This window comes from Labeo rohita, chromosome 25, assembly GCF_022985175.1.
Source record: "Labeo rohita strain BAU-BD-2019 chromosome 25, IGBB_LRoh.1.0, whole genome shotgun sequence".
Lineage (NCBI taxonomy): Eukaryota > Metazoa > Chordata > Actinopteri > Cypriniformes > Cyprinidae > Labeo > Labeo rohita.
Window position 1 is genome coordinate 25,722,330 of NC_066893.1, and position 27,391 is coordinate 25,749,720.

The 27,391-nt window shown below is 31.4% G+C and overlaps 2 protein-coding genes across 6 annotated transcripts; one reads left to right on the plus strand and one right to left on the minus strand.

The window, feature by feature from the left end:
* Positions 1–1,476: 1,476 nt before the first annotated feature.
* Positions 1,477–17,037, minus strand: rab3il1 (RAB3A interacting protein (rabin3)-like 1). Of its 4 annotated transcripts, none has more exons than XM_051099620.1 (12): positions 16,982–17,037; positions 16,385–16,642; positions 13,112–13,304; positions 12,587–12,682; positions 10,681–10,758; positions 10,375–10,599; positions 7,959–8,087; positions 7,768–7,874; positions 5,350–5,373; positions 4,913–5,012; positions 4,734–4,800; positions 1,477–3,226 (listed from the first exon to the last, which is right to left on the minus strand). In XM_051099620.1, the coding sequence occupies exons 1-12, from the start codon at positions 17,020–17,022 to the stop codon at positions 3,141–3,143; spliced, it is 1,404 nt and encodes a 467-aa protein (XP_050955577.1). In that variant the 5' UTR covers positions 17,023–17,037; the 3' UTR covers positions 1,477–3,140. The 4 variants fall into 4 exon arrangements, with proteins under 4 accessions (XP_050955577.1, XP_050955580.1, XP_050955578.1 ...); XM_051099623.1 differs by lacking the exons at positions 16,385–16,642; positions 16,982–17,037 and adding exons at positions 13,675–13,746; positions 13,848–14,046; XM_051099621.1 differs by lacking the exon at positions 5,350–5,373.
* best1 (bestrophin 1) lies at positions 16,573–27,055 on the plus strand. 2 transcript variants are annotated; one of them, XM_051099617.1, is made up of 10 exons: positions 16,573–17,591; positions 17,758–18,099; positions 19,186–19,280; positions 19,356–19,589; positions 19,912–20,066; positions 21,506–21,583; positions 22,202–22,354; positions 22,617–22,697; positions 23,076–23,227; positions 24,538–27,055. In XM_051099617.1, the coding sequence occupies exons 2-10, from the start codon at positions 17,948–17,950 to the stop codon at positions 25,460–25,462; spliced, it is 2,025 nt and encodes a 674-aa protein (XP_050955574.1). In that variant the 5' UTR covers positions 16,573–17,591; positions 17,758–17,947; the 3' UTR covers positions 25,463–27,055. The 2 variants fall into 2 exon arrangements, with proteins under 2 accessions (XP_050955574.1, XP_050955575.1); XM_051099618.1 differs by lacking the exon at positions 21,506–21,583.
* The last annotated feature ends 336 nt before the right edge of the window (positions 27,056–27,391 follow it).

The window sequence follows — 27,391 nt, forward strand, 5'->3', positions numbered from 1 at the left end:
CTGAGTCTTCACATTTATTTTGGGTGTTTGAACATGCATGTACATTTTTAAATTAAATTAAATTAAAATTAAATTAAATATTTAGTTACATATTAATCATCATATTAAATATAACACGTAAAATAACACAATATTAAATATTAATATTAAATTAAATAATTAAGATGTAAAATAACATTAAATTAAATATAGAATTAAATAGTAAATATTAATTACACAATATTAAACAATTACTATTAAATATTACACGTAAAATAACATTAAATATTAATATTAAATATTACATTAAATCATTAAGATGTAAAATAGCATTAAATTAAATATAGAATTAAATAGTAAATATTACTCACACAATATTAAACAATTACTATTAAATATTACACGTAAAATAACATAATATTAAATGTTAAATTAAATAATTAAGATGTAAAATAGCATTAGATTAAATATAGAATTAAATAGTAAATATTAATCACACAATATTAAACAATAATATTAAATCAAATTAAATATTCGCATAAAATTACATTCAATTAATTATGAAAGTGCACCATTCTTACATGATGCTATACAGTTATTTTTGGAAAATGTATTAATTATTCACAAAAAAAAAAAAAAAAGAAAACTGAGTCACAAACTTTTAATGGAGTTTAACAGTAATTTTTTGAACATTTATATATATTTTTAAAATTAAATTAAATTAATTACATATTAAAATACATTAAATATAAAATAAAATGTATTACATGTAAATCACATTGAGATTAAATGTTAAATTAAATGGTAAATATTAATGACAATATTAAACAACTAATATTAAATGTTGAATAAAATTAAATATTCAAATCGAATTAAGTATTAAATTAAATTTGGAAATTGGTCCATCTGACACCCAGTTTATTAAAAATATGTTTTAGTGGTTATTTTAAATAATGATGAATGTTCCACTTATTTCTTTTGAAAGTCATGTACATTTTTAAACTAAATCAAAATAAAATGTAAAATAGCATTAGATTAAATATGACATTTTTATTACATTTTAATGATAAAAATATTAAACAATTAAATTAATTCATTTAATTATTTACTAGTAAATAAAGTATACAACAATACTTTGTTTTATTTTAGATATTAATAAATGTCCCACTCATTTCTTTTTGGACATTTGGACATTCACAGTCTTTAACTTCAATTAAATTAGTTCTTACATGATGCTATACAGTTATTTTTGGAAAATATATTCATTATTCAAAAAACAAAACAGAGTCACAAACTTATATTCTGAAGATGCTTTTAATAGAGTTTAAAGGTCATTTTTAACATAATGAGGCAGTTCAACTTGCACACAGTGATACTAAAGCAACAAACCTGAGGGCAGACGCCATATTTAACATGTCACGAATGAAAACAAGGCTGACGAATCATTAAAACTATATATCCAATAGAAAAAACAGACAATACAACCTATGTACCACGTTTTCACTCGCATCAAATTAAATATGATGACAGTCCACCAAAAGCGAGTTCTACACTGTAAACACTGTATTCGTGCCGTAAGACGGCGATTGTCGATCATGCAACAGTTATTATCTCTAACATGGAGTGCGATGCATCATAACGTAAGTGCTGCTGCGTGCAGGAGAGTCAATAACAGAAAGAGACCCACATGGCACTTTTCTTGACACTTGCATAGAAAAGATCTCTGGAGGATCGTCCATTCAGAGATGTAAACCGTTCACTGGTGCACAAAGCATGCTGGGACACAAAGTGCCTTAGTGGTTTATATGCATTGCACAAGATGGTGCAGTACCTTCAGATAAAGTTCTGGCACTGCTTTAGTTGGAATTACCATAATGAACTAGTGTAAGCATTCACATCTTTGTCAACCTAGTAATGAACTGTTTTTAAAAGATCTGGAAGAACATACGGGACCTTTTTATGTTCCGAATAAGAGCGGAAACAACATAAGACTTCTTTAAATACAAAAAAAGTCAACATGTCAATATTTTTGAGGAACTCTAGATGACCTGAAAACATTTGAGGGCTCAAGCTATGAAATCTGCCGTCTTGTGTTTAATGGATGACTCTGAATTTCTTTGAAAACTTAAAGTTAAATGACGGTATTGAAGCTATTTTTCTGCCACGGAATAAAAAAGAAAAAAATGTAACTGTGTTTAAATCTCACAATTCAATTCAGAGTAGTAATTCTGAGAAGAAAAGTCAACACTGTGAAATATAAACTTGAAAACTGCAAGAAAAAAAACGAGAATTCTTATATTAAAAGTCAGTTACGTTTTTATATTTATTATTGTGTGGCAAAAACTGAAAAATAGAATTTTGAGAGAAAATCAGAGCTGTGAGATGTAAATTAGAATAATAAAAAAGGGATGTAAATTCAGAATTCTGAGGGGAAAAAATTGAGATTTATGAGATTAAAAAGTCAGCAATGTTTTGAAATTTTGTATTGTGTTGGAAAAACCAAAAAATAGAATCCTAAAGAAAATCAGAACTTTGAAATGTAAATTAGAATTAAAAAAAAAAAAAAAAAAAAAAAAAAAAAAAGTGTACATTCAGAGGGAAAAAAATTGAGAAGTGTGAGATAAAAAGTCAATTACATTTTTAAATGATAACTTTTAGTTTTTTTAATAACTTAAAAAAAAATTGTGGCAAAAAAAAAGAAAAATAGAATTTTGAGAGAAAATGAGAACTTTGAGATGTAAATTATAATTAAAAAAAGATGTAAATTTAGAATTCTGAGGGGGAAAAGTCTGAAGTGTGAAAGAAACACTAATCAAAAAGTCAAACTAAGCCTCCACATGTTGGAGAATTTTTACCGGTAAATGGAAAAATGTTCTGTTGTTGACTTGTATGAATGTCTTGTAAACATTTACCTCTGTGTTAACAAGGTGGCACATTTACTGCATTCAGTCTTATACAAAGCAAAAACAACACAAAGCCTGTGGAGAGGAACTGTACGGCTGTTATCCGTTGGCTCAGGGAGTGCTTGTGTTCTGGGAATTCTTCTGTAGTGCCTTCCTGAATGCATACATCAATGTAGAGCTATAAAACACCAGCATGGGAGTGTTAGCGTGAAAGTTGAGATGAACTTGCTGTGTGTTTGTGTTTGTGTGCTGGTTTCTCTAGCTCTCCTCCGTCAGGAAATATCCCAGTTTGGCCACACTCATCTCTCTCCGCAGGCGCATCACTTCCCAAAACATCTGCTGGACTGAAATCACAGAAAAATTTTTAAAATTATTTTTATTCTGACCTGCTGTATTGCAATAAAAATAAAACTTCAAAACAAACAAAAAATATATTTATGTAAAATAAAATCATTTCCATATAAAGTCATAATTTATATATAATGTTTTAATATTTAAGTATATAATTAATTATATAAAATTACAATATTTAAGTAAAATTTTATATATATATATATATAATATATATATATATAATTCATATTTATATATATATATATGCATACTGTATTCCAAAATTAAAATACTTTATAATTCATAATTTATATAATTACTTTTTTAATTCATAATTTATATATTTTGTTTAAATATATATTGCATACTGTATTCCAAAATTAAAATGAAAACTTATATATATATTATATATATATATATATATATATATTCTTGTAAAATAAAAGCATATATAATTAAAATATTTTTAATTCATAATTTATATATGTTTAAATATTTAAATATAAAAAAATTATATATATTAATTATATAAAATTACAATTAAAATGCAAATGGAAAAGGAAAACTATTAAATATATATATATATATATATATATATATATATATATTAATTAATTATTAATTAATTAATTAATTTAAAAAAAAAAAAATATATATATATACATATATATATACATATATATATATATATATATATATATATTAAAGTTTATATATATATATATTAAATATTTTAATTTTGATTTTAATTAGTCATATATATGAGTAATTAAAATATTTAATTTATAATGTTATAATGTTTAAATATTTAAATATTATATAATTACATAATTAAGTATATAAAACAATAGTTATTTTGTATTGCATAATTAAAATAAAAACTTTAAAATTTTAGTAATTAAAAAAGAATTCATAATTTGTTTAAATATTTAAATATATATTATATAATTATAAAAAAAACAATAGTTATTTTGTATTGTATAATTAAAATAAAAACTTTAAAATTTTAGTAATTAAAAAAGAATTCATAATTTGTTTAAATATTTAAATATATATTATATAATTATAAAAAAAATAATATATATATATATATATATATATATAATCATTATATATAATTATACAATTAGCATTTATTCATAATTTAAATATTTTAATTTATATAATATTTACATATTTTAATATATATTACAGATATTATATTTGATTTAATTAATATAGAAAGTAAATAGTTTTTATTCTTATATTTAAATTACACGTGAATAAAATACACATAAAATATATGTATATACACGCTAATTAATATGAATAAATACATAATATTTTATATAAAATAAATTTTTTTTTAATATATATTAAATATAATTTAATTAATAAATTAGTTGGTTTCTTTTCAGATTTTTTTTTTTTTTATATATATAATTTTCTAATCCTAAATATTGATTTCGTGAACACCATCTAGTCCTACTAGATAATCATTCATAAATAGCCAAAGTGAATTCTAGGAGCTCAACTCACCATCCTGTCTGACAAGACCCTGCTGGATGTACCTGATGTAAGTAAAGAAATTACACACGGCTGTGATCTGCGAGGAGAGAACACTCTTTAATAACCTGGTCCTGAAATAAGCCTTTGAGAACTGCTTATTAAAAGAGCTTATGAAGAATGAGAGGGAGAGACGCAATATAGACACGTACTCGTGCTCTGCTAGACGGAGAGATGTAGTAGTAATTCTCTTTATCTCCCAGTTTGATGCGATGTCGGCAGGGGCGGGACATGCCGCTCAACGCACATTTACTGTTCAAGCAAAAGAGAACACTGGTCAATGGAGCTGTCAGTCAAAATATTGAACACTCTTAACAGCCAATCAGATACAAGCAAAGGACAAAACACTGAAAACCTGTTCTTCACTTGTGTGAAACGAATTACTTTTCACTTATAAGTAACCTGAAGATGGAAAATTATAAATTAAATATATAACATAAAATAAATACAAATATTATTAATAAATTATACTAAGCGAGATGCAGATTGCAAGACAAAGGGGTTTTAGCAAAAAAATGAAATTAAACAATTGAAATATTTGTTAGTGTAAGCAGGATTTCATGCACATTTGGTTCTTGCATCGACTTACGTTTCTACGGGTGTCCGGCAACCGCTGTGAAAACAACCCCAAATTAAACAGTGATTAAAGCGTGATTAAAGTGTGATTAAAGTGTGACTTCCCAGATCAAAGTGCAATCGGCCTTATTCACGTGTATTTGTTGCCCCAAATCCAGGCAGAATTAAAGAGGGTAAGGAAAAAAGGTGTTTTACTTTGGTCTAGACTTGTTAAAAGCAGAAATCAGGTGAAGCACTGAGCTGTTATGTTAAACAAAATTAAGTAATTTAATTATTTAATAAAAAGAAATTATTGAAAAATATTTCAAATGATATTTACATTTTTAAATAAATAAATAAATAAATATAAAAATATAAAAAAATTACTTTATTAAATTAAAACAAATGTCTGTGCCATTAAAAGGCATATTTGTTTTTCAGGTAGCTAGTTAGAGAAAGTGCATCATAAATTGCATTCAGACAAGTGATATCAAAACAATAATGTTAATAAACATCAAAAGAATGAAAATTATATTAAAATTAAAAATATTTCTAAATACCAAAAATATTGAAATACTTTTAGACATGTTAATAAATACTAAACATTAATACATTCATAATAATCATAAAATATATGAATAAATAGTACAAATAATAAACATTATGAAATAATGATATAATAATAAATACTGAAACTATATTAATAAATTAATAATATCAATAATATGTTAATAAATACTAAAAGTATCAAAAATGTAAAAGTAAAAGCCACTTAAACACATGAATAAATACTTTAAATATTTTTATTAATATTTATTAATTTATTGACATGTCTTATTGATATGATTAATATATTAATACAGTTTTAGTATTTATTATTATATCTCAAAATGTTTCATTATTTGTAGTATTTAGTAATATTAAGATTTTAGATGTTCATTATTTTATTAATATAATTATTTTAATGTTTTATATTATTAATATCTCTAAAAATATATATATCTAATATATATACAATATTTTTTGTATTGTTTTTTCATTTTTAAACATTATAAATTAAATTAAACATTCAAAATAAAATTGCAATTATAAATAAAAATAGATTTATGAATCAAAATATTTTTACATGTATTATAAAATTAAATTATATTATATTTTTAAAATGTATTATTAATTGTAATGTTTTCATTTCTAGAAATTAATTAAATAAAAAATGAACAATTAAATTGTAATTATAAATAAAAAGTTTTTTTATTAAACAAAATATTTGTATATGTATTACAAAATTGAATTATAATAAATGTTAAATATTTTTTAAATGTAGTATTAATTGTAAGACTATATGGAATATTTTTAAAAATTGCACATTAATAAAAACTAAACATTTTTATATTATCATAAATAGTACAAATAATGAAAATTATGAAATAGTTTTAAATACAATATTAAATACTAAGACTATATTATTAAATTAATAATACGTTAATAAATGCTAAAAGTATAAAAAAGTAAAAGTAACATTTATTTACATAAATTATTGATATCAATATATTAATACAGTTTTAGTATTTATTATTATTATTATTATTATATCTAAAACTCATTATTTGTACTATTACTAATATATGTATTAATACATTAATATACATAATATATAATATAATCTTAAACTGTTTTATTATTTTTAGTATTTAGTAATATTTATATTTTTTATTTTAAGATTTTCATAATTTTGATATTTATTAAAATTTTACTAAAATTTAAAATTACTATTTTAATGTTTCATATTATTAATATCTGTAAAAATATATCTGATATAAAAAATCATTGTTTTGTTTTCATTTTTAAACATTTAAATTAAAAAATGATTACAATTATAAATAAAATAATTTATTATTATTCATATAATTTTTAAATATATTACAAAATTAAATTATATTAAATTGTAAAATATTTTTAAGTGTAATATTAATTGTAGGACTATATGGAATATTTTTCAAAAACTGCACGTTAATACTAAACATATTAATATATTAACAAATAGTACAAATAATAAAAATAGTTTTAAATATAATAAAAAAGACTAAAACTATATTAATAATTGAATCATTAATATGTTAATAAATACTAAAAGTAAAAAAAATGTAAAAGTAAAAGCCAATTAAACACATTAATAAAAAACTATAAATAAATATATCAATTATATTAGCATTTTTAAAAGAAATGTAACAATGCTCACATAATTTAAATGTTTGCGTTCACATGTTTTTTTATTGGATTTGATATTATATAAATAAAGAAATCAGCTGTTATTTGAGTAAAAAAGACAGGAAATTGATTGTGACACATGCATGATTTTTCATGATTTCTTAAATGTGTCTGATTGGCCAAAAGCATGAAAGGAAGTGACTGATGTGGTTTGTTTCTACAGATTTATCCACCCATGACTTACTTGGGTCCTCCACATTCGAGGGCTTTGAGCGTCTGCAGAGACGACGTGGCGACGGGCTCGATGGTGAGGGAGTTATTCTCCACTGCGCACTGGACCGACTGAGACAACTGGAGGAGAAGCACAAGAGGAAGTCACACGCTCGATCAGAGGAAGACGGCAGAGCTCACGTGTGGAGGACTCTACTCACACACCTCAGAGCAGGTGAATGAAAGACAGGGCCCGATATCTTCCCTGTACACCCTGCTGATGAACGCTGACGAGCGATCCAGACCGGGCGTCTCCTTCCACGAGAGGAACTCGGCGAACAACACCGAATCCAACTAGATGAAAGAGAGAGAGGTTAGTTTAATCTGCTTAACCACTTAGTTCATTCATGCTACTTTTATAAGTCATTTCTTATTCTTAAATGTGTTGATTGCCATTTTGTTTTGTTTCCCAGTTGAATAAAGGTGCTAGCCAAGGTGGTTTGCTGCTCTAACCTGGGAACAACACTGCTGTTACTTTAGTATTATTTAGAAATGTATTTATGGTATTTTTTCATGTTTTTAATTGTTTTATTTTTACATTTTCATTATTTCTAATATTTATTAACATATATTACTGATATTATTTTTTTAAATTTATAGTTTTAGTATTTATTATTATGATATCTAAAACTATTTAAATATTTCATAATTATATACTGATATATTTTATTATTTTATTAATGTTTAGTATTTATTAACATATCTAAAGCCATTATTTGTAATATTTAGATTTTTTATTTTCTGATTTTCATTATTTTGATATTGATGTTTTGTATTATTAATATCCTTAAAAACACATATTATATATTAAAATATTTTTCAAATTTATTGATGCTTGTTTTTTCATTTTTAAAAATTACAATTATACATAAAAATTTATTGCTAATTATAAAATGTTTTTTAATATATTACAAAATTATATTAAATTGTAAAATATTTTTAAATGTAATATTAGTTGTAAGATGTAATACATTTTAATAGTGTCATTCATTTATTAACATTTGTTTTGTATTATTATTATGTTCTCTAGAAATATATCTAATATGTAAAAAATATTTTTTGTATTTAAAAATATATTTTTAAATATTTATGCTATTTTTATTAATGTTTTAATAAATACTCAGCTTTATTTAAAAAACTGCTTTATTTTAATGTTTTGTATTATTAATATCTCTTAAAATATATATAATATATAAAATATGTTTTAATGTATTACAAAATTATATTAAATTGTAAAATATTTTTAAATGTACTATTAGTTGTAAGACTTATACTTTTTATATTGATTAATACATTTTAATACTATTATTTTAATAATATTAGTGTTTATATATATGGTACTTCTTTGTCATTTTTATTAGTTTTTTTAAAAATATGTATTTGTAGCTATTTAGCTGTGATTTATTTTATTTGAAGTTTTAGTCAACTTTTATTTCAGTTAGTTGCCAAGACGTTTCTAATTTCCATTTTCAATTCTAATATTTTATTTCAGCTTTCTTTTAATGTTTTGTATTATTAATATGTCTAAAATATATATATATAGAAAAATAGTATTTATTGTTTTGTTTTCATTTTCAAAATGCATCAATTAAAGTAAGCATTAAAAATAAAATTACAATTATAAATAAAATGATTTATTATTAATTATAAAATAGTTTTTTTAATGTATTACAAAAATAAATTATATTAAATTGTAAAATATTTTTAAAAAGTGCAACATTAATTGTAAGACTGTACTGAATATTTTTTTTAAAAATTATAAATATAATTTGAATTAAAAATAGAATTAAAATTAAATAAAAATTATTCATTATTAATTGTAAAATATTACATTCAATTGTAAAATATTTTAAAATGTACTACTAGTTGTAAAACTAATAGTTTTAGATTTATTAATACATTGAATTGAATAATATAATTTTAATAATGTTAGTTAATTTTTAATTTTTAATTTAATTTATAAATATGGTACTTTTTGTCATTTTTATTAAAATATATATTTGTAGCTATTTAGCTGTGATTTATTTTATTTGAAGTTTTAGTCAACTTTTATTTCAGTTAGTTGCAAAGACAACATTTCTAATTTTCTAATATTTTATTTTATTGTAGCTTCAGTTCAATTAGTAAACTTTTAGTAAACAAAAACAACACTGTGCTGATCAGACTGGTCTAGTTTGTCAACTGGTCAGACCAGCAAAACCACCATAAACTAGGAAAGACCAGCAACTACGTTAGGCTGGATTACGCTGGGGATTTTTTCAAAGCAAGAAAGCAAAATAAAGTTCTATTTCGGAACCCTTTGTAACCTGTTGCCATGGAGACCTGCCAAGCAGTTACCTGGCAACAGGAAGCCCCTGCCAGCAGGGTTGACACACAGGTCACAGAGAGCAGCTGACCAGGAATCAGACACACAGTATCAGAGAGAGGAGAACAGGAACTGCACAGATCAGAGAAACACAGAGCCATGAGGAAGTGTGGAGGAGAAGGAAAACAGATGAAGAACAGCAGGAAGTCAGTGATCAAACCGTCAACATGCGGCTAACTAACTCTTTTCCAGGAGACCACAGGAGCGTGTTTATACCTCTTTGTCCTCACGGTTTGTCACCACATCTGTCGGCGTGGGCTCCGCTTGCAGCTGTAGGGCACCGCTGGCGCTCTTGTTGCGCGTGTGGCCCCCGGGACGAGACGAGGCCCGGCTGGAGCCCGGCGACAGCAGCTGAGGATGGAGCTGGCGGTTCGGGGAGGAGGGCGTAGAGGTCAACACCAGGGTTTTCAGAGCAGAGACCTCCGCCTGCAGCACGTCGATCTGAAAAGACAGACATATTTCCAGATTAAAGAGCCTGAAGTGAGCAGAGAGTGAGGCAGAAAGAGTGAGACCTCACCGCACCTTGCCCTGGGCCTCCTTTAGCTGCTTCTCAGCTGCCGCTTGTTTCACGTTGGCCTCTCGCACCATCTTATGGGCCTCCTAGAAACGAGAGATGAACGCACACAAGTTTGTGACATGAAATACTTTTGGGGAAGTGAATGAAACTATTTTAAATAGCATTTTGTTTATACATACATATATTTTTTATTTAACATAACTGTGAGACTACATGGGATATTAAAAAAATTAAATTAAATTAAATTATTAAATTAAATTAAATAATTAAATAAAAATGTATACATATTAATTATATAAATAATTTATATATATATATATATATATATATATATATATTTTTTTTTTTTTTTAACATTAACTGTTAGACTACATGGAATACTTTTAAAAATGAAAAATAAAATTACAATTATAAATGAACAATGATTAATTGTACAAATAAGTTATATCAATTAATTAATAAATACTTATCAATTATATATAATTATAATATATTATTATACATATATTTTACATTTATTACATATTTTAATATTTTTTTACATTTTTTGAATATTTTTTAAATATTAGAAGTAAATGTACAAATAAATTTACAGTTATAAATAAAAATCAGTAATTATTAATTATATACATAATTGATATAAATTAATTGTTTTTATTTAACATTAACTGTTAGACTACATGGAATATTTTTAAAAAAATTATAAATACAAGTAACATTAATTACACTACATGAAATACTACTAAAATTAGAAGTAAAATTCAAAATGTAACTACAATTATAAATAAAAAAAAATCAATAATTATTAATTATATAAATAATTTATATATTTTTTTTTATTTAACTTTAACTGTTAGACTACATGGAATACTTTTAAAAATGAAAAATAAAATTACAATTATAAATGAGCAATGATTAATTGTACAAATAAGTTATATAAATTAATTAATAAATACTTATCAATTATATATAATTATAATATATTATTATACATATATTTTACAATTATTAAATATTTTAAGATTTTTTACATTTTCGGAATATTTTTTAAATATTAGAAGTAAATGTAAAAATAAATTTACAATTATAAATAAAAATCAATAATTATATAAATAATTGATATAAATTAACTGTTTTTATTTAACATTAACTGTTAGACTACACGGAATATTTAAAAAAAATTATAAATACAATTAACATTAATTACACTACATGGAATATGACTAAAATTACAAATCAAATTATAAATGTATTTACAATTATAAATAAAAAAAATTCTATACATAATTTATATAAATTAATTATTTTTTATGTAACATTAACTGTTAGGCTACATGGAATGTCTTTTAAAAATATATATATAAATAAAATTTAAAAATAAAATTGCAATTATAAATAAAAATAATTATAAAAGATTTTTACATGTATTAAATAATTAAAAGTTATTAAAATGTAACATTAATTATACTACATGGAATATTTTTAAAAATCAGAAGTAAAAAATTTTTTATAATTTAATATTAATTGTGAAACGTTGATAGGATTTTGCTAATGTTTTTATAATTATTATGCATACACATTTTTTATTTAGGTAAAGTATAAATAAAATCTACCTCAATATAAATAAAAATGAATAATTATCTATTTTAGTATATTATTATATGAATTATTGAATAGTTTTGCATTTATTACAGAATTAAATTACATTAAATTAAAAAAAAAGTTTGCCATGCCATAAGACCATTTAAAATAAGCCACAGAAGGCAAACTTATTAAACAATTTTTAAACAGTGGCCACAGTTAAGATAATCATTCAGTCTCTCTACACTGATACACAATAGTCTGTGTCTGTCTGTTGTCTGTTCACTGTCAATCAGCTGTCTGTGATGATGTCACATTAGTCCCGCCCACCTCAAAAAGACTGGCGGTCAGCTCCTCCAATTCCTGCTCCAGCTGATTCCTGACATGAGAGAGTCTGACGCACTCCTCGTCTTTCAACTTCAGCTCCTGCAAACACAGACAAGAGTTAATAAAATATATTTGAATAGAATCAATTTGAATAGGAGAGCCTGTTAAAAAAAAAACAATTTACCCAAAAATGAAAATTTGCTGAAAGCAAATTCAGCCATTCACTTCACTAGACCTTAACTGAAGGACTAGATTGGTGATGTTTTTATCAGCTGTTTAAACTCTTTCTGACGGCACCCATTCACAGCAGAGGATCCATTGGTGAGCAAGTGATGTAATGCTACATTTCTTTAAATTTGTCATTTGTCATAAAATTTTCATTTTTAGGAAACCATTCCTTTAAAGAACAGAAGCACTGATCTGAAGAACGTACAATGAAACCTCAAGAACCTTTTACACTGAAAAATGGTTCTTGGCTCAGAGTAGAATAGAATAGAATAGAGTAGAATAGAATAGAATATGTGGCACCTTTTGTGCAGCATCCAGCTGCTCTCTGAGGAACTCTGTTCCCTTCTCCTTGATCTCCATAGAGGAACTCCGCAGACGGGACATGTTGTACGTCTCTCGTCTATGTGCTCCTGCCTCCTCCGGGGGCATCTTCTCTCCTTGCCCCCCATCACCCCCCAAACTGGGGTTCGGTTCTGACTCCAGGTCTACCAACCTGCAAGACACATGAAAAAAAATCCTTAAAGAATGTGTTTCAGGATTCATGTCGAACATCAGTTATTAAATTTAAATATAATGCTTCAAGTCTGTGAAACTAAATTAGATCCTACTGTGATTTCTAACTGTCCAATAGGAGTCTAGGAACATCCAAATTCCTTGAGAATTTTACTTGATAAAAATAACTTAGTCATGAAAACATAACGCCACACCCTTCTTTTCATAGTTTTACAGAGCTGTGGATGAATTCATACAGGCTCGTGTGTTTCTATGATCAAAATCAGCCCTGTCTGAACTGAAGGGCGGTTTATGTAACTCTGCGCTCCGCGGTAGTCGCGGCATTTCCCGTGTTCGCTCCCCGCCCTTACCCTCACCGCGCCCGGCTACAGGTCTCCCCGCGACCCGCGGTCACCGCACCGCATATCCGCTCTCGCGTCCCGCTGACGTCAACAGAAAGAATGTGACAATCTAACAAAGTTACAATGTTACAAAGTTGCAGCTCCGCTTTCCCGAAATCAACAGAGATAAGTAAGGAAAATACCAGTAGATCTCGCTTAAGTTTTCCGAACACGATTGAGCTCTATAGCTGAGGTCTAATCCAGATCAACGCTCCGGAATCCGGATCCGAGCGAGAAATCCGTGATGTTTTGTTTTGGGTCGGATAGTTTGGCAGACTTTCCTCTGAGATTGAGCAGGAAAAATGTCCAGCCGTCAATCACAAGTCACATGACTGAGCGGAGGCATGCAGGAATCACGTGATATGCCTCAAACAAATAGTCCAGTGTAACTATTCTGTTCTGTTTTATTCTGCACGTTAATTATTATGATGTTATATTGTTTGTTCAGTTCTGGTGTTGTATTTGGTCCATTCTTCTATGTTATGCTAAATTGTTTGTTTATTCTGGGATGTTATGTTGGTTCCTTTGTTATGTTATGTTACAATTTTCAGTTCTAGTATGTTACGTTTGTTTCATTCAGTTATGCTGTGTTGTGTATGTTTTATGTTAAATTGTTCACTTATGTTACATTAAATTGTTCAGTTCTAGTATGTTATGTTATGTTATGTTATGTTTGTTTCATTTTGTTATGTTGTGTATGTTATGTTAAATTGTTCAGTTTTGATATGTAATGTTGTGTATATTATGTTGTTATGTTACATTAAATTATGTTATGTTTTTGTTCAGTACTGTTGTTCTGTTATGTTAAATCATTCATTCAGTTCAGTTGTGTTGTGTTGTGTTGTGTTGTGTTATGTTATGTTATGTGAAATTGTTCAGTTCTGGTATGCTACATTATGTTATGTTATGTTTTTGTTCAGTACTCTTCTGTTATGTTAAATCATTTTTTCAGTTATGTTATGTTGTGTTATGTTATATTATGTGAAATTGTTCAGTTCTGTTATGTTACGTTATGTTACGTTATGTGATGATGTTATGTTATGTTATGTTATGTTACATTATGTTACGTCATGTTACATTGCGTCATGTTATGTTATGTCATTTTAAATTGTTTGTTTAATTCTGGTATGTTATGTTGGTTTCATTGTGTTTCATTGTTATGTTATGTTATGTTATGTTATGATATGTTATGTTATGTTATGTTATGATGTTATGCGACACAACGCAACCTTACCTCACGTTACGTTAGGTGAAGTGATGTGATGTTATGTTACATTATGTGATGTTATGTGATGTTACATTATGCCATGTTATGTTACATTACGTCACGTTATGTTATTTTAAATTGTTTGTTCAGTTCTGGTATGTTATGTTGAATCCACTGTGTTATGTTACGATATGTTATGTGATGTTGCGTGATGGGATGTTACATTATGTTATGTGATGTGATGTAACGCAATGTTAAGTTACGTAACATTACCTCATGTTACATTACGTCATGTTATGAGATGTTACATTATGTTATGTGACGTAATACAACGCAGTGTTGCGTTATGTGACGTGATGTTTCGTTATGTTACATTATGTGATGTGATGTTGTTACGTTATGTTACGTTACATTATTTTATGTTAAATAGTTTGTTCAGTTCTGGTATGTTATGTTGGTTCCATTGCATTGTGATATGTGATGTTACATTATGTTATGTGTTACGCAATATGATGTTAAGTTACATGAAGTTACCTCACGTTACGTTATGTTACGCTACATTATACTGTGTGATGTGGTGTGATGTTGTTATGTTATGTTATGTGACGTGACGTGACAATGCAACGCAATGTTGCATTATGATACATCATGTTATTCTATGTTATGTTAAGCGATGTTATGTTAAATCATTTGTTAATTTCTGATATGTTATGTTGGTTCCATTGCATTGTGTTATGTGATGTTACATTATGTTGTGTGTTACACAATATGATGTTAAGTTACATAATGTTACCTCACGTTACGTCATGTTATGTGATGCTACATTATATTGTGTGATGTGGTGTGATGTTGTTATGTTATGTTATGTTATGTTATGTTATGATGTGACAGTGCAACGCAATGTTGCATTATGATACATCATGTTATTCTACGTTATGTTAAGTGATGTTATGTTAAATCGTTTGTTCATTTCTGGTATGTTATGTTGGTTCTGTTGTTTTGTGTTATGTTATGTTTTATGTTATGTTGTTTGTTCAGTTCTGGTATATAATGTTGGTTTCATGGTGTTATGTTATGTTAAAAAGTTCTGGTATATTATGTTGTTTATGATTTGTTATGTCATGTTGTTATGTTACGTTACGTTTTGCTAAATTGTTTGTTCTGTTCTGTGTTATTTATGTTACGTTGTTTTGTTGTTTTTGGTTATGTTTATTATGTTATATTGCTTTGTTACCTAAATGTTCCAAGTTCTGATTGATTTTCACACATTGATATTGCGTGCCAACCGTTCTGTTCTTACACCAGGATGTATTTAAATCCTCTTTATTCATTCACAAAAGTAATTGTGGGTGGAAAATTTTGCTTTGTCACCATTTAGCAGTTGTTACATAACATTAGACCTTTCGAAGTTAAAGCTATAAACAAACAGTGTAATAATATGGTACTTTTTGTTTAGGTAAAATATGGACATACCTCCCGACCGGACATCTCTCTTCCTCTGCTGTATGCTGATCTGTCAAATCACCTTTGCCAAAAAACGTTGGTGATGAGTATACTGCTATCCCAGAATTCCCTGCCACCAGCAACTCGTACCCTGGAACGGACCTTGAGTGTGCTGGAGGAGAGGAAGAGAGCTGCACACAATGGATTCCTTCAAAAGCGTCCATCACGGAAAGTATATTCCCACTTGCTATGAGTGCGCTCACTTCGGCTGCATTTCTCCTAGCCAGCCTGTTAAATACAGCTAGATTAGATTCGAGTTCAGAGATTAAGACATTGTAGTTTTTTTCTGCAGAGTTTCCATTCAGGTTATCAAAGTGTAACTAAAGCATTGCACCATAACCTAATGTTTGCAACTATGTAGTTAAATATCTACCTAACATGCTTTTAAAGAGACAAAACTGGAAAGTATTTAAATATAAAAATTGATAAATACTCAGACTACAACTACATTTAATTATACACACACACACATATATAAATCTGCCATATAATAGGATGCATCAAAAGTTTCTGAGTAAATCCAATGTCAAATCCAATGACAAAACACAGCAGAAAAATCGGGCTTACCCTAGTGACCCAGTGCTGCTTTTTCTCCACAGACCTTTCATGCAAGAGCACTTTCAAAACCCCATCCTCATTAAATACACCCTCAGATACTATTTGCATGTTTTAAGCATCTAAACGGTTGCGAGTATGACTTGCACAGTCGTTCGGAGTTCCAGCACCTGTGGTCAGGCATGGGTTAATGAAATGAAATGGGGCCGCATGCAGAGGTGCATTTCCTCCACTAGAGGGCCCTACATAGCGCTCCAAACACCCTGCTGAGGGCCTCTATGATCAGAAAGTGTTTATTGGAGCCTAAACTCCTCATGAATGATTAAGAAATATTGATCATTTATTTCCTGTTTATCCACATAATATTTACATTACATAACTGCAATTAATACATGACTCTTTTAATAGAGAATGTGTATGAGTGTTTGTGCATGTGTGCGTTTTGAAAGATTTGCTCAGATTAACAAACCCCCCTAGTTTTCCACAATGCCCCTTTGTTCGTGGAAAACAGATTAACAGGTCAAGTGACCGGAGGTGTGGGCGTCTCATGTAGTCCTCTGCTCGAACCTTCCCGTCTTTAACGGTTCCGGAAAAGACGCCAAGTCCCGAAACATCACACGCTGTGAGTAGAGTTGCTTCTTTCTTATAGATACAGTGTTTCAGGCCCACAGACAAGAAATGGAAAGCAACTGCATTTGATATTTTTGTGTTTTTCTTCTTTTAAATTTCACATTTGCTTCATTTGATCTATGCTTTTGAATATAACTGTCTTGTTGCAATCGGTTTAGGTGTTGATGCATGCTAACTAACATCAAAAAAGCATCTGATTTGCACATGCACTATGTGATTCAGCCAATGCAGAGCATGCATGCATGTGTTTCCTGCTGTCCATGCTTATCATCTCTAATCGTAGTGAAAGGTCAGTAGAGACTGTGATTGACAGGCTGTGAGTGGTCTTCCTGTCCAGAAGGGGCAGCGATGACGGTGACATATTCTCGGAGGGTGGCAGATGCGCGTTTGGGCACCTTTTACCGGCTGCTTCTGCGATGGAAAGGAAGCATCTATAAACTGTTATATCGAGAGCTGCTGATCTTCACTGTGATGTACAGCACCATCAGCATCATGTACAGGTAAACACTGATTCTTCACTTTCTTATGTGAAGAATGTTTAGGGATATGGCATTACTATGTTTTTATTTTTATTTTTTTTATTTACCATATTTAGTGGCACAGTATTGCTGAAAGTATATTGGAGTAACATGTAAACACCATTATACATTAATTTATGTACCAGTGGTTGTACCATGGTAGTTTTTTAGGTTTCAAATTTATATGCTACTCCAAAAGTCATTTTAAAGATTACCATGGTAAATAAAAACATGTTAATACTATAGTATTTTAATATGTACCAGGATACTACTATTAATGATTATCATATTTATATACTGTGGCATTGCCTGCTATGGTACATGTCCAAAAACATGGTATTACCATTGTATCACATCCAAAAAACATGATAATACCATGGTACTTTGATATACCGTTGTAGTAAATGATTAGCAAATCCGCATGCCATGGTATTTCCAACTTACTGCAAATAATTTATTACATATTAGTAGCACAGTATTTCTGGAATTATATTGGATTGGATTACCATATAAATACAATTTCAGTATTTCAAATTACCATAAGATACCATAATTATACCATGGTACCACCCCAGTAAGGGTAAAAAAAAACAACAACAACAAAAAACATGTTTACTATAGTTAAACCATGGTAACCACAAATTAACCATGGTTTTGCAATACCAGCCATAGTTTAACCATAGTAAGTATTTGTATTAAAACTGTGGAAATCAGTTAAAAGCATCCAGTCATCTCATACAATTGAAGTGAATTCTAAATTTGTCAGTATATATTGTAGTAAATGTTTGAGAAATTATTGTTGTATCTGATCGTAGTAGCCTATATAAAGTCACTGTAAAAAGAGCAAATGGGAGAAGAAAATGAACACAAAACAGCATAACAAAGTAAAAGAGGATAAACCTTATCATTTAAATGAACTTATGTTTTAAACACTTAAGCAACCTTATATGTTCTTACAGTTTATTTTTCAAATTTTCTTCCAGTTTACAGTTTTAAAGAAGTTTAACTTCTATTTGTCTTACTGAATTAAATAACCAGTTATTGAAATATGCGCTGTTTGATTGACAGGTGTATCCTGACTGAAGAGCAGCGCAGGATGTTCGAGAAGCTCTCCATGTACTGTGATCAGTACGCGCAACTGATTCCCGTGTCGTTCGTACTAGGTAAACGTGACTTACAGTAGTGTTTTCTTTGGATTTAAACAACTGACTTCTCTCACAGATGAAACTGTTCTGCAGGTTTCTACGTGACTCTTGTGGTGTCTCGTTGGTGGGGTCAGTTTGAGAGCGTCCCGTGGCCGGACCGCCTGTCGGCGCTGGTTAGCGGACACGTCCGGGGTGCAGATGAAGGGGCCAGACTCGTTCGCAGGAGTCTAATGCGTTACGCCAACCTGTCGGGCATCCTAATTTACCGCTCGGTCAGCACCGCCGTCTACAAGAGGTTCCCGACCATGAGCCACTTGGTTCAAGCAGGTAAACTGTGATTTGGGCTAAATAAAGTGGCCTAGAACAGAGATTAATCCCATGTTTTGCACCGGTACCTTTCGGTATCTGGGATTTAACCTCAAAGAGGAAACAGGAAGGAATTACGGCCAGATTCCTAAGAGCTTTGGCTGTTGAGAAATAGTTCACGCAAACATGTAAATTCTTTCATAATTTACTCACCCTCGTGTCAAGTCTCCTTTATTTATAAAGTTTGTGAGTGGTATGATTTTTGGAGCTTGACAGCCCCTGTTTACTTTATGATTTCATGTAAAAGATAATGTAATATGGGTTGAAAACTCTTGTTCTGTAGGACTGATGACAGCTGAGGAACTGAGGCAGTTAGAGGAACTGCCCTCCCCTCATAATAAGTTTTGGGTTCCCTGCATGTGGTTTGTCAGTCTGGCCATGAGAGCTCGATCTGAAGGACGCATCAATAATGACGTCGCAATGACCGCCATCCTCAACGTATGTCTGTTTGTGTATATAGACTAATCACTCCTGTGATTCTGATTGTATACGTCAAAAATATCACTTTTTTAAGAATATTTTAAATAGAATTAAAATATGAATATATTTTATTTTATTTATTTATTGTTTGCTATTTATTATGGTATTTATCATAGTATGATTTTGATATTCATCTTTTCACACTGAGGACAACTGAGGGACTCATATGCAACTATTACAGAAGATTCAAATGCTCACTGATTCGCCAGAAGGAAAAATAATGCATTAAGAGCGGGGGGTGAAAACTTTTGAACAGAATGGGAATGTGTACATTTTTCTTATTTTTGCCTAAGTATTATATTTTTTGATTTAGTAGTGCCCTTCAAAGGCTACTGAAGATATGTTTCCCAGAAGACAAAATAAGTTAAATGTACCCTGATCTTCAAATTTAAAAAGTTTTCACCCCCCTCTTAATGCATGTTTTTTCCTTCTGGAGCATCAGTGAGCATTAAAACCTTCTGTAATAGTTGCATAACTGAGTCCCTCAGTTGTCCTTAGTGTAAAAAGATGGATCTCAAAATCATACAGTCATTGTTGGAAAGGGTTTAAAACCAAAGAATTGGTTGGACCTGAAGGAGTTTTCTGACTGAACTGTTTTATTTCAATTTGGACATCACAAAAAATAACTTGTGGTTCAGCAAGTGAGTCAGTGAACAAACAACTCTGAATGATTCACTGACTGGACTGAGTTTGATTCAAACCACTAACTTAAGAGCATGTTCAAGGGTGCGTTATGAGGTTTTTGACTGAACCATTTTATTTCAATATGGACATAACAAAAAATTAACTCATGGTTCAGCAGTCAGTGAACGAACAACTCTGAACGAATAACTGACTGGACTGAGTTTGATTCAAACCGCAAAAGCACGAGCAATTTCCAGGGTACTTCATGAGTTTTTTTTGACTGAATCATTTCATTTCAATAAGGACATAAAAGAAAAATAGCTTGTCGTTCAGTGAGGGAGTCAGTGAACAAGCTACTATGAACGATTCACTGACTAAACTAAGTTTGATTCAAAATGCAAATTTACAAACAAGTTTGAGGGTGCTTCATGAGTTTTTTATTGAAAAATTCAGGCTATTTCATTAGTTCTTTTTGACTGAACCGATTCTTTTACATTTGGACATAACAGAAAATAACTTGTGGTTCAGCAAGTGAGTCCACATTAATTTTAATTTGATTCAAACTGCTAACTTACAAGCAAGTTTGAGGGTGCTTCAAGAATCTTTTTGCCTGAACCATTTCATAAGAATCTTTTTTTTTCTTTTTAGTTTAAATATTAATGGAATAATGGAATTTCAGTAGTAACATTTGAAGCAAAGTTAATCAAATGACAATTTACTGAGAACTCAGTTAAGTCTTCCTATTATAAATTCTCTGGGTTTTTTCCTGGTAGGAGTTGAACACACTGCGCTCTCAGTGTATGAGGCTGTACGGCTATGACTGGGTCAGCCTGCCTCTCGTTTACACACAGGTTTGACGGTTCAACCTCAACTAGTTTCATTCACAAGTACTAATAATAGAGCTAGACTGGACCACCCATAACATTTCAGGTTTCCCTGAATAGATCCAATCAAAATCTTGAATGAAACTGAGCTGAAGTGGCCAAATTTGTATGACTAATCACTACTGCTAAGTTTAGCATATACTTAATTAATCTCTGGTTGGAATGGAAAATGATCTCTATTTGGTTGGAATGGCTAATAGTGGTCTCTGATTGGTTGGAATGTGCAGTGATAAACTCTGATTTATTTGCAATGTGTAGCGAAGATCTCTGATTTGTTTATAATGTGTAGTGATGATCTCTGATTGGTTGCAATGTGTAGTGATGATCTTTGATTGGTTGGAATGTGCAACAGTGATCTCTCATTGGTTGGAATGTGTAGCGATGATCTTTGATTGGTTGCGGTGTGTAGCGATCATTTCTGATTGGATAGAATGTGCAGCGATGATCTCTGATTGATTGTTGTGAACATTTGTGCACACTGAATGGTTGAAATCATTGATGTAGATGATGAATAATTAATTTTATTAATAATAAGTGTATTTTGTCATGCCTTTAAACATTTTTGAGTCCTGTGCTCTCTGATAGGTTGTAACCGTGGCTGTGTACAGTTTCTTTTTGGCTTGTCTGATTGGTCGGCAGTTCCTTGACCCCGCCCAGGGCTATCCAGGTCACAACCTCGACTTCTACCTGCCCGTCTTTACCTTACTGCAGTTCTTCTTCTATGTGGGTTGGCTCAAGGTGTGTCATCTTATTAGTGAAGTATCGCAACACTCACAGTTCCTAATAACTGGTTTTACTGAATAAAATTACTGTTTAGTGTTAAATAAACATTGCCTAATTATATGCTGTTCAACACAGCTGAAATGACATAGACAAAGCTTGGTTAAACATACAAATTTAGTGAAACACCACTTTAATATTGGTTGCATCACACTGATGTAATGTAGCTACATCATCTTTAATAAAAAGTCAGAAAATAATTGCATTCGTGTGTTTTCAGGTGGCAGAGCAGCTCATTAATCCATTTGGGGAGGATGATGATGACTTTGAGACAAACTGGCTGGTGGATCGTAATTTACAGGTACATCATCCGCCCCACTAATGACGTGTTTGTTGATCTTCTTTGCGTCATTCTGTCTTTTCTCTTTTTCTGTGGATTTTTGTGTCTGGTTGTACAATCTGTTAAATTGTCTCCACTTATGTCTGTGAATTATTTTAAAAGGTGCCCTAAATCATTTATTTGATTATGCATTCAGGACTTTCTGTTGGCAGAATTACAGCATTGCAGGTTTCGGTTACTGATGCAATTGTAGAAATACTATTTATCACCCATTATTACTATTTGTTTTGCAACTGAATTTTTTCACTGCGTTTTTTATAAGATGTAAAACATTAATATTATGTCTTTTTGTAAGCACCTGTGCTTATACAAACATAAATAGGTGTGTCTTTCTCACAGGTGTCTCTGCTGTCAGTGGATGAGATGTATGATCTGGTTCCTCTGGTTGAGAGAGATAAATACTGGGATGAATCTGAGCCTCAGCCCCCATACACAGCTGCCAGCGCCGAACACCGCAAACCCTCATTTATGGGATCTGCTTTGGACATCAGGTGACACACACAAACACACATTTTTGGGTGCACAAACAAAATGCAGTCTAAACATGCTTCACATTTTAATAAAAAAGATTCTCTTGTAAAAAATTCTTTAGAAACCTAAGAAACTAATAAACCCGTTAAGTAGGTAAAGTGTAATAGAACAAACAAATATAAATGAATGTGTATTTTGGATATTTTTTTTCCACTAGACATATTATGGAAGCAAAATAGCCCAAAATCACTAAATTAACCAGTGACAAAACAATGGTTTTGCATATAGTGACTTCTCTTAATGTATTTTTTCATCATTATTATTATACAATTGAAGTCAAAAGTGTACATACACCTTGCAGAATCTGCAAAATATTAATTATTTTACCAAAATAAGATAATATAAAATGCATGTTATTTTTTTTACTGACCTCAATAAGATTTTTGACATAACAGATGTTTACATATGGTCCAAAAGAGAAAATAATAGTTGAATTTATAACAATGACCTTGTTCAAAAGTTTACATACATCTTGCAGAATCTGCAAAATGTTAATTATTTTACCAAAATAAGAGGGATCATACAAAATGCATATTTTTTATTTATTTATTTTATTTATTTTCATAAAATCTCTTTTTTTAAATTTTCAACAATGCTCTTAATGCATTGTTTTTACTTCTGAAGCATCAGTGAGCGTTTGAACCTTCTGTAATAGTTGTCCTCAATGTGAAAAGATGGATCTCAAAATCATTCAAATACACAAAAATCCTGAAAAACCAAAGAATTTGTAGGACCTTAATGGTTTTCTGAAGAACAGTGGGCAGTTTACCTGTTCAGGACAAACAAGGGACTCAATGACCAACTATCAGTGAGCAAGAAACACAGCTGTGGTTCATTCAGGTAACAACAGTATTAAGAATCAACTGTGTGTAAACTTCTGAATGCCGTTATTTGTATAAATTCAACGATTACTTTTGTGGACTATATGTAAATGTCTTTTATGTGAAATATCTTATTCAGGACAATACTAAACAAAAAATATCATGCATTTTGTATGAATCCTCTTATTTTGTTAAAATAATTTACATTTAGCTGATTCTGCATGTATTATATGGTGTGGGATAGTATTATATAATTTAATAAAAACAAAAACTGACAAACAATGTCAGTTTTTATTTCATGGTGACTTTGAACCAAGTTGCATAGATCAGTAAAAATGAGTCATGCAATATTTTCAAGCATATTTAAAAGCATATTATGTCTAGCAGAAGATCCTACAAGGTCAGTTGTGGGATAAAAACAAGGTCACCGTTCTTTCTCTTTTTCACAGTGTTCCCAAAGAGGAAATGGAATTCCAACACAATCTGGAGCAGATTAAAGAACACGAGGAGGCCAATCATTCCACTCCATTCCTGGGCAGCTTGAGTCGCATTCTGGGAGTCCAGTCGCCCAATTTCCCCCGCTCAACCCCCACATCCAGAGTCTCCCTTTTGCGACGGCGTCCCCGCGCCCCCTTCTCTCGTTTCCCCCTTTACCTCCATCCCGAGAGCTCTCCGATGCCCAGCCACTCCCGGAACGTGGACATGGAAGATGCATTCTCATCCATGCCTCTGTACGAAAGACCTGGTTTCTACAGTTGCCCCCAGACACCTATCCACTGCGTCCCTCCACCCATTCCCCGCCCAAGACCGCGAAGGGCGCACGGCGACAGTTCCAGCTCCCTGGCGCATCCCCTGGTGGGCTCACAAGTCCTGGCTCCACCTGACACACCTGCGCCTCCTTCCTCCGCCTTCCCTTGGGTAGGCGAAGACGGTGAACATTCGGGTCCGGCTTTCTCCTTTCCAGACCCTGTGCCTGAACTGTTACCCAAAGTATGGCCGAGTCAAGGGTTGCCGTCGCGTCGCCCCCTGCCTCTGCGACTGTCTTTGGACACGTCCCCATCTCCGTCTACGCCCGAAAGGGTGTTTTCTTTCACCCCTCCATCTTGGCCGCAAGCACAAATCAGCACCGCCAGTTCAGGGAGTGTGAATGCGATCACAACGACAAACAGCAACAGTAACCTGTGCAACGGCGTAGCAAACAACCCCTGGCCAATCAGCAGAAGCACCACTGCAAGCACAGCCAATCCTGTCAGTCAAAGTCCCACGGCAACTCAACAGACAGCCAATCAGCACAACTCTGCCAACGACTCTGGCATTTCATTGGCTGAGGGGGATCTGTTGGGTGCTATGCTGAAAACGAAGGAACAGCTCTGAGTTAGGTGGTAAATACCAGCTTAGACCAGCATGAATTCTTTTGCTGGTCTGACTGGTTAAGAAAAGTTTATCAATGCCTTGGGTGAGTTAAGATAGTGAACATTCGGGTCCTGCTTTCCTCTTTCAGGACCCTGTACCTGAACTGTTACCTAGAGTATCAAGGGTTGCCTGCCTCCATGACTCTCTTTGGACATGTCCCCGATCTCTGGCTAAGCCTGAGAGGATGTTTTCTTCATCCCTCCATTTTAACAGCAAGCTCAGATCAACAGCGCCAGTTCAGGGAGCGTGAATGCGACCGCAATGACAAACAGCAATAATAACCTGTGCAACCGCGCGGAAAACAATCTTTGACCAATCAGCAAAAGCACCACTGCAAGCACAGCCAATCCTGTCAGCCCAAGCCTCATGGCGACTCAACAGACAGCCAATCAGCACAACTCTGCCAACGACTCTGGCATCTCATTGGCTAAGGGAGATCTGTTAGGTGCTGTGGTATAATAAATGAAGGAACAGCTCTGAGTTGGTGGAAAATACCAGTTTAGACCAGCTTGAAATCTTTTCCAGGCTGGTTTAAGGCCTGTTCACAACATCAAGGACAAGAACTATAAAGATAACGATAAAGATATGGTTCCAAAAATCATTCTCAATATTAAGGAATAGCAGAGTCCACACCACAGCTACAAGGATAAAGGCACAGAGAAACAATATCGTTGAAATCACTTTTAAGAACTTTAAAAACATTGACACCCAATCAGAATCAATCCTTCTATATAACGAGGCAGATGGGCATGCACTTAGAATAAACAAACGATATCGTTCGCTGATGTGGATGCTATTATAGTTATCTTTATAGTTGTCATTCTTGGTGTGAACGGGCCTTTAGAGCTGGTCTGACTGGATAAGATATGTTTATCTTTGCTTTGGGTGAGGATTAATGAGACTATATCAAAGCAACGCTAACCTGTACAATGATGCAGCAAATGACACCTAGCCAATCAGCAGAAGCACCACTGCAAGCACAGCCATTCGTGTCACAACTCTGCCAACGACTCTGGCATCTCATTGGCTGAGGGAGATCTGTTAGAGGCTGTGGTATAATAAATGAAGGAGCAGCTCTCAGTTGGTGGAAAATACCAGTTTAGACCAGCTTGAATTCTCTTCCAGGCTGGTTCAAAGCTGGTCTAACTTGTTAAAATATGTTTATCTTGCGTGAATGTGACCGCAATATTAACCAGTAACAGTAAACTGTGCATCGATGCAGCAAACAACACCTAGCCAATCAGCAGAAGCACCACTGCAAGCACAGCCAATCCCGTCAGCCCAAGCCTTATGGTGACTCAACAGACAGCCAATCAGCACAACTCTGTCAAGGACTCTGGCATCTCATTGGCTGAGGGAGATCTGTTAGGAGCTGTGGTATAATAAATGAAGGAGCAGCTCTCAGTTGGTGGAAAATACCAGTTTAGACCAGCTTGAATTTTCTTCCAGGCTGGTTCAAAGCTGGTCTAACTGGTTAAAATATGTTTATCTTGCGTGAATGTGACCGCAATGTTAACCAGTAACAGTAACCTGTGCATTGATGCGGCAAACAACACCTAGCAAACAACACCTAGCCAATCAGCCCAAGCCTCAGACAGTCAGCCAATCAGCACTGCAGGAGCATCTCAGCTGAGGGATCTGTTAGGGGCCATAATAAATGAAGGAGCAGCTCTCAGTTGGTGGAAAATACCAGTTTAGACCAGCTTGAATTTTCTTCCAGGCTGGTTCAAAGCTGGTCTAACTGGTTAAAATATGTTTATCTTGCGTGAATGTGACCGCAATGTTAACCAGTAACAGTAACCTGTGCTCGGCAAACAACACCTAGCCAATGCACCACTGCACAGCCAATCCCATCAGCCCAAGCCTCATGGCAGCCAATCAGCCACAGCC